General features: G+C 46.9%; 1 protein-coding gene across 1 annotated transcript in view; it reads left to right on the top strand.

Annotated features, from left to right (window-relative positions):
* The first annotated feature begins 2,219 nt into the window (after nt 1–2,219).
* Mtor (mechanistic target of rapamycin kinase) overlaps nt 2,220–8,421 on the top strand; it is a 110,651-nt gene continuing 104,449 nt past the window's right edge. The window contains exons 1-5 of the mRNA XM_038333022.1: nt 2,220–2,318; nt 5,145–5,320; nt 5,919–6,027; nt 6,625–6,857; nt 7,498–7,698. Of these exons, the coding sequence (XP_038188950.1) occupies nt 5,159–5,320; nt 5,919–6,027; nt 6,625–6,857; nt 7,498–7,698 (705 nt within the window). The 5' untranslated portion in view covers nt 2,220–2,318; nt 5,145–5,158. The remainder of the gene's footprint in view (nt 2,319–5,144; nt 5,321–5,918; nt 6,028–6,624; nt 6,858–7,497; nt 7,699–8,421) is intronic.

Here is an 8,421-nt window from a genome sequence, read left to right as displayed (position 1 = left end):
CAGCATCAAATGCAGCCTGGAACTCAAGATCCCCCTGCTTCACTTGCCCAGGTGCCCGGATTACAAGCATATGTCTGTAATTAAAGAAAAGGCTCCCAAACATTGGCCAAGTGGTGGTGGCGCATGCCTTTAATCCCAGCACTCAGGAGACAGAGGCAGGCGGATCTCTGTGAGTTTGAGGCCAGCCTGGTCTACAAGAGCTAGTTCCAGGACAGGCTCCAAAGCTACAGAGAAACCATCTCGAAAAAAACAAAAAAAAAAAGATTAAATTATAAAACATTGTTACATTTATGTATTAAACTAGAGAAATGTTACACACAGATAGATGATAGATGGATAGATAGATAGATAGATAGATAGATAGATAGATAGATAGATGGATAAAGAGATAGGTAGAGGTAGATATAGATATTTGAGACAAGGTTGAGGAACCTGCCTGACTCCATTTTGAAGGCAGGAGGCCTTATGCTGCATTGTTAAAAATAAGTTTCCACTTGCTGTAAGAGCTGAGTTGCTGCTTTTAGTCTGTTTCTTGAAGCTTAGTCTGCCCCAAGTCACGACCTACATCTACCTAACTACATGGAGACCACATGGAGTTTTTTGAGATTTTTTTTCTATAATATCTAAAGAAAGTATGTCTTCTGATGGACAGTGCTGACGCAGGTCTTTACTCCCAGCATTTGGGAGGTGGATCTCTGTGAGTTCAAGGCCAGCCTGGTCTACACTACAAAGCAAGTTCCAGGACAGTCAGGGCTGTTACACAGAGAAACCCTGTCTTGAACCCCTTCCCAGAAATAAGAAAAGAAAAGAAAGTATGTCTTCCACAAATCTCATTACATTTTATTGGCATTTCCTCAATTTATTTATTTGTTTTGGTGGTTGTTTTTGAGACAGGGTTTCTCTGTGTAATAGCCTTGGCTATCCTGAATCTCACAGATATGCCTGTCTCTGTCTCCAGAGTGCTGGGATTAAAGGCATGGGCCAGTAGGCCCATCAGCATTTCTCCAACTTAATTCCTAAGAAATGTATCAATGCTTTATAAAAGGTACTACTGTAGTATAATTTGTCCTTTGGAATTTTCCTTTTTGTTTCTTAACTTTAAAATGTAACTTTTAAAAACCTAATTGAAAACTTTTACCTTATTAGCAAATATTTATCTGCATTATCATTATTAATAGCTTCATGTTTCTCTTAATATTAATTTAATATTTTATTCAAATTCCCAATTCAAGCTATTTAGGAATTTTCAATGTTTATCACAACTGATATAAAAATTAAAAATTACACAAAAAAGATGTGCATAAATTTCATTTGAATTTTTTTAGTATTTATTTTTAGATATTGGTGTTTTACCTGCGTGTACGTCTATGCACACAGGAGCGGTGAGTCATCAACTGAGTGCAGGCTACCTGGAAGGGCAGCCATGCTCTTAGCCACTGAGGCTTCTCTCTAGCCCCGACCTTGAATTCCTGTTCCTCCAACCTCCAAGAGTGTTGGGGTTACAGGCGTGTCCTTTATGTGGTTCTGGGGATTGAATCCACGACTTTCATGCATGTTGTATAGTCAAACAACTGAGTTACATCTACAGCTCCGGCTATTGCCTGTTTGACAGATTTTTTTTTTTTTTAAGGATTTTGCTTTAAAAATCTTGCATTTAAAGTAGTTTCTTGGTGATCGTCTCTCCAGAATGACCTCATAAGTAAGGCAATCTGGGGGCAGTGAGGAGAAAATAAAAACTTTCAAAGGCATATTAAATTTTACAAAGGAGAAAGAACGAGTTCCCTAGTAAACCGGTTCCCAAGATGATAGTATGCCGTCTGCAGTCATTCGAGGGCGTCAGACACTCGGCTCTTTCTCAGCATCACGTCGGGCGCGGTCCCCAATCTCTACCCGGCTCTTCCAATAGGTCCGCACAGTCCCTAGACCCGGGCGCCACACGGTCACAACACACACGGAGGGGAACCGTAGTAGCGACGCACCGGATGTGTGCGTGGAAGTGACCGAAATCAACTCACAACTGATTGGTTCTCCGGAAAAGTCTTAAGCTTCTTTCGCTTGCCACTGGCCGCGTGTTTTGTCTATTTGAACAATCCCCGCCCCGCCAGAAGCCGGTCCCGAAGCTCCACTTTTTCATGAGTATTGGTGAATGTTCCTGCCCATCTTCGTTCTCGGCCAGCTGATTGGCTGTCGGGCTTGAGAGTCCGCCTTCCCCTCCCGGGCCCAGAGGACAGCGGGGAAGGCGGGTGGTGGGACTGGGGGCCTGAAGCGGCGGTACCGGCTCAGGCGGCAGCAGCTGAGGCGGTGGCCGAAGCCGCGCGGTGAGTCTGGGGCCTGGAGCCGAGCACCTGCGGCCGGCGGGATGTCCAGACTCACGGCCAATCTGGGCCGTGCTGGGGGAGGCCCGGGAAGCCGCCCGTCTGGACCAGGCAGCGCCTCCACACCAGCCCCGCCACCGGGGCGGCCCGCACTGCGCCCTCGGGGAGACCCCCAGGTTGGCGGATCTTCTCCGGGCCTGCCGTGGTGCCTTTAGGTCTCATGCCGGTCTCGGTCACCCCTCGAGAACCATCCACAGACGGTGGAGCCTGCCCCTGGGAGCTGCAGCCTCCTAGACCGGGGTCAGCCCCCTACACCGCACTTGGAGACCTGTCGGGGACCCAGACCTCCGAGCCGAGCTGGGTTCCACCCTCCGAGCTCACGCTGTGTCTGCCTGGCCCGTGTCCTCCCTTCTTGTTTCAACCTTTTAACGTGAACTTCTCTAAGGCATGACCAAAACCTTTGGGATTCTGTGACTCCAAGTAGTTACTTTGAATCCAGCCTGGGGCTGCTGGCTTGTAAGGAAAGCCTAAAATGACGCTCTACTTTCGTGAGAATAGAAATTTCGTGTCGACCTCCTTCCTGCTGCCTCGTGTGTGTACACACTCAGGAGTGGTTCCTTCCTCCCTAAAAGCGTCTGGTTCCTTTTGTAGTACCTTTTTTCTAGACAGCAGTGTAGTGTTTGAAAGTTTTTCAAAACCATTTGTTCCTCAATTTATTTACCCATCTCCTAGAGCATGACCTTGAACTTCTGATCCTTCTGCCAGCACTTCTTGAGTGCTGGGCTTAAAAGTGCGTGCTATCCTGCCTTGGTTATGTGATGCTGGGAATAGAACCCAGGGTTCTGTGCTTAATTAAGAATTGTGTTTGTTTTTTAGTGTAATCTGGCAGGATGGGTGTGCATGTCACTTCCATGGCATTGTGAGCTAGCCTCCTTTTTATGGTCCCCCTGAATTGTAAATTCACAGGGGAAACAGCACAGAGTTGAGGAATGAGTGGTCTCTTTCAGCTCACAACTGTAATCAGTTGCCCCTTCCTGTCAGGGCGGATTTGTTTTGGAACTGCCTTCCCAACCCCGTGAAAGCCTGTCCCTCATGACATGGTGTGGTACTTGTAGATATCCTTTTGTATGCTTTAAATCATGCCTACGTTGCTTTTAATGTCGAATACAACGTAAAGCGTTGTTATATTGTATCATGTAGCAAATAATGACAAGAAAAGAAGCCTGTGTATGTTCAGTACAAACTAAGGGTTCTCCTGCCCCATTGTTTTTCCTTTTTAAATTTACACTTTTTATCAGGGGAGGTGTGCACGTGCATGCATGTGGAAGTGAGAACAACATGTAGGTGTCTTTCTACCTTGTGGGGCCCAGGGATCACACTCAGTCATCAGTCTTAGGAGCAAGCACCTTTCTTTACTCCCTGAGGCGTCTTGCTAGCTCGCTCATCCCCAGCACATTCTATCCATGTTTGGTAGAGTCTGCAGCTTCAGAACCCGTGATGAGAAGGGCCAGCTACACTAGTACTGTGTACGACAGCCTGTAGCCATATGTAGCTAGTGAGCACTTCAGGAATGATGAATTCAAATTGAGATGGCTAAAACGAGATTTCGGAAGCTAAGTCTCAGAAAAGAGTGGGGAAGATATCAATAAGTTTATATACCAATAAAACTTCAAATGATAGTTTTTGGGTTATTGGGTTGAGTACAATGTAGCAGTTTCACCTGTTTCTCCTAATTTGAGTACTAAAAAATTAAAAATTTCTTACAAGGGGGCTGACCATATCCCAGGACTTGAGAGCACTTGTTGCTCATCCAACGGACCCCATTCGAGTCCCCACTGACCTTGTCAGTCAACTCATGGCTGCTGTGGCCCCAGCTTCAGGGGCTCTGATGTCTTTTTCTGGCCTTCCCAGACATCTGCAAACATGCGGCATACACTCAGACAGACACGCGTATATAAAAATAAAGCAATAAATAAAATTACTTATGTGGCTTGTATTATGTTTCTGTTGGGCAGGGCCGCTGAAGGATAATCATGACTCCTTTCAGCAAATGGTACTCTGAGGAAAGGACATCTCAGTCTTAATTCTCTTGCTGCTTCTGGCATCTGACCCTGGACCACGTCCACAGTGATTCTAACCGCGAGCCAGAGCTGTGTGCCACACTTTCCGGAAATACTCTAAGCACGTTAGTTTTCAGCTCAACCCACAAGTCAGGCACTGTCGTCCTTCTATTGCGGTGCTGTGGAAGTTGAGGAATCTTGAGTGTCTTCCTTAAGACACACGTATAACTTTGCAGCAGAGTTGAAGGCCAGGTAGTTTTCTCTTCAGTCTGCCATCTGGCCCTCTAGAAACCTGCACATGTCATGAGTGGGTAGAAACCTGTGCTGGTACTAAGGCCACAAATACATGGCTTATAGAGTACTGAGAGATGGGTTGGGCCGAGGCTCAGCTGATTGAATGCTTGCCCAGCACACACAAAGCTGTGGGTTGGAGTCCCAGCACTGCGTAAAGTGGACATGGTGGTACTCTTAAAATCCCAGTAGTTGGTGGAATCGAGATAGCAATTCTAGGCCATCAGTCGCATAGCGAGTTCAAAGTCATGCTGAGAATATAAGGCTGACTAAAAAGCAAAAATAAAGGGGCTGGGAAGATGGCTCAGGGGCCAAGTTGCTTGTTGCCAAGACTGGCAATCTGAGTTATCCACATGGAGGAAGAAGAGAATTAATTCCTGCAAGTTGTTCTCTAACTTCTTAGTGCTGTGGTGTGCACATGCACACCCAAATAAATAAAAGGGGGAAAAAAAGATACTGAAAGATTTTTTTTCCAAAGAACCTTAGGGCAAGATGCTCGGGACAGGTCCCACCACAGCCACCGCCAGTGCCGCCACATCTAGCAATGTGAGCGTTCTGCAGCAGTTTGCCAGTGGACTGAAGAGCCGGAATGAGGAGACCAGAGCCAAAGCGGCCAAGGAGCTGCAGCACTATGTCACCATGGAGCTTCGAGAGGTTGGTCTTGTGTGTTTGGGGTCAGTCTTTGCTGGGTTCTGGGACCAATGTGCCGTTGCTGGTTTAGATTGCTGCCGCGGCTCAGTGACATTTGCAAGGATACCAGCTTTCATGTTCTGAGAGCGTATGGGCTCCCATGCAGCGATTTCACGTTTCTGTGATGTTGCTCATGTTTGTGGTCACAGTTCAGTTCTTTATTTTATTTTTTATGATGTTTTTCCCTAACACCAGCCCTTCAATTCTTTGTATCTGTCAGTGTTTGGGATGGGTTTGGAGAGTTGATGGTCCGGAACTTTCTAAACAGAGACCACAAGTCAAAGACACTGACCTGTCCACCCTTGCGCCCCTGGGATTAGGATGATTTTAAGACAAGCTGTCCTCTGCTGTAGAGAATCAGGAAGTAGTTGCTAAATAAACAGAGAGGTCATATAATCAGTTGCTCTTCACTTTAAAGCTATGGAAATGGGAACTAGGTTTGCCTTTGGTTTGAACTGTACCCGCCATCCCTCCATCCCAATCCCAAATTGCCAGCTGTCACCACTGGTATCACCAGTGGGACGGTAACAAGAAGCTGTTCTGTGCACATCTTCCCTTGCAGATGAGCCAAGAGGAGTCTACGCGCTTCTATGATCAGCTGAACCATCACATTTTTGAACTGGTTTCCAGCTCAGATGCCAATGAGAGGAAAGGTGGCATCTTGGCCATCGGTAAGGACAGTTTCTGGTCGCAGCAACCCATAGGGACACAGAACAAGTTGTCTTGTGTCCACTGTACTCCTGTCTGCACTTGCTGATGGGGTAGCGTCTAGTTCGTCTTTGTTTCGAAAGAGTGTTAAGGACCCTTTTTAGTACTTGGAGACTGAGTGCCTATTTTAGAAGCCCTGGGATATACAGGCAAGACCCACTCTGAGAGGTGACAGCCGAGTCTCAGAACTGGTTTGCCAGGCTTGAGACTAGAAGCCAGGTTTTCATTCTTTTGCCCCAGATTGCCTTTGGCAGGTCTGGTGTCCCATAGAGCAGGCTTTGTCACAGTGGGGCCCACACATACCAAAGTAGAAATGGCTGCTATTTGCCTGAGGCTGGCCACAAACCTTGTGAATTGTCATTCAGTCTGAAGAGTTTTCTCTCCTGGAAGGAAGATACGCAGATGTGTTAAAATGGCACAAAAAGCCAATCTACTGGTTCAAATGAAAAACCTCCTTCTTACTTGTTCAGCGTGGAGTAAGGGCTCACTTGCCAGTGTTCAGCTCCAGGCCACATGCATCCCAGAACACACCACATGGTCACCTTTGCTTTCTTTTCTAGCCAGCCTCATAGGAGTGGAAGGTGGGAATTCCACCAGAATTGGCAGATTTGCCAACTACCTTCGGAACCTCCTCCCCTCAAGCGATCCAGTTGTCATGGAAATGGCTTCCAAGGCCATTGGCCGCCTTGCTATGGCAGGGGATACTTTCACTGCTGAGTACGTGGAGTTTGAAGTGAAACGAGCCTTGGAATGGCTGGGTGCTGACCGCAACGAGGGTCGGAGACACGCAGCTGTGAGTGCCTATAGGATTAAGCCCAGCTAGGGCTGGGGAGCAGTGGGCACTGTTTTGTGCTTTGCTTTCTTCTGAAGCTTGTTCTGGGAAAAGGATTCCGGGGTATGAGATGGGAGACTCAGTCTGTTTGAGAAAACATCTGGCAGTGGGTGCAGTGGAGCTGGAAGCATCCTCAGCTGCTTTCCAGTTAGTTCAAGGAAGTAGCACAAACTAATCCTGGCTAATGGCTTTTCCGTTCACAACTTTGTAGCAGGGCAGCCTAACTAAGGACACTAGTCTTCTCTGAAATGAAATAGTAACAAAATTGAATATCAAACGTGTTTTCATCCAATAAATATTTATTGACTATTCTGGCTTTCAGGTATAGTTCTAGGCTGTTAGCTTAATTAAAGCATCCAACACCTGTCTGTTTAGGGTGTGGGTTCAGATGGTGCCAGCATTGTGTATGTCAGCAGCCAGGTGGTAAGCACTGAGACGATTGGTTAGTCTGCCTCTGCCTCTCCTGGCACCAGGCTTTCGCAGTTAGGAGGATGAGGCTTTGCTTTGCATTGCAAGGAGACACACCAGGATGGCAGGGGAGTGTCCTGAGAGAACAAAAGTTCTGGTAGCAATAAGAGTTCTGTTTGCCCTTCTCTCCCAGGTCCTCGTTCTCCGTGAGCTGGCCATCAGTGTCCCCACTTTCTTCTTCCAGCAAGTGCAACCCTTCTTTGACAACATTTTTGTGGCCGTGTGGGACCCCAAGCAGGCCATCCGAGAGGGAGCCGTGGCTGCCCTTCGTGCCTGTCTGATTCTCACCACCCAGCGGGAGCCGAAGGAGATGCAGAAGCCTCAGTGGTACAGGGTGAGGAGATGGTTCCATATCAGTCAATAGCAGAGCACTATTGCTTGGGGACTCGTGGCCGGCCGTGGAGCCTCGGCACAGTTGTTTGGGCCTGCATGGTTTTTTCACTGTTCACCGTGAATCACTGGTTACTTTATGGCACTTTCTTAGTAAAGATACATTGGTAGCCACACCATTATTTTATGCATTACTAAGAATGAAAATGTGTCAGTAAGACTATGATTCAAGGCCTCTGGCTATGGCCGACACACCTTAATAATCCCAGCACTTGGGAAGCTGAGGCAAGAAGAACTGGGGCCTGACCATGAATTTGAGATCTTCTGCCTCTGCCTCCTTAGTGCTAGGATTACAGGCACAAACCACCATGCCCACTTTTGTGCTGTGCTGGGCATTGAACCCAGAGCTTCCTGCATGTTGGATGAACGCTGCCAACTGAACTACATCCCCAGCCTCTGGAACACGTATTGGCCCAGTGCCGTGGCTCACACCTTTACCCAGCATTTGGGAATCAGACAGGCCATCCAGGTTCACATAGTAAAACCCTATCTAAAAACAAAAGCAAATAATGTTTGATAATTGCAATTTTACCAGCAGTGCCGACATCATATTTGATTCAAAATATAATTAACCAACCAAGATTAAGTCCTGTAAACAAACAGAAAAAGACTTCAAGGCCTATCTGGGCTACCTGAAGAAACACTGTTTCAAAAAAATAAAAAATAA

Source organism: Arvicola amphibius, chromosome 6, assembly GCF_903992535.2.
Source record: "Arvicola amphibius chromosome 6, mArvAmp1.2, whole genome shotgun sequence".
Lineage (NCBI taxonomy): Eukaryota > Metazoa > Chordata > Mammalia > Rodentia > Cricetidae > Arvicola > Arvicola amphibius.
This window is presented reverse-complemented; position numbering and strand designations above follow the sequence as displayed.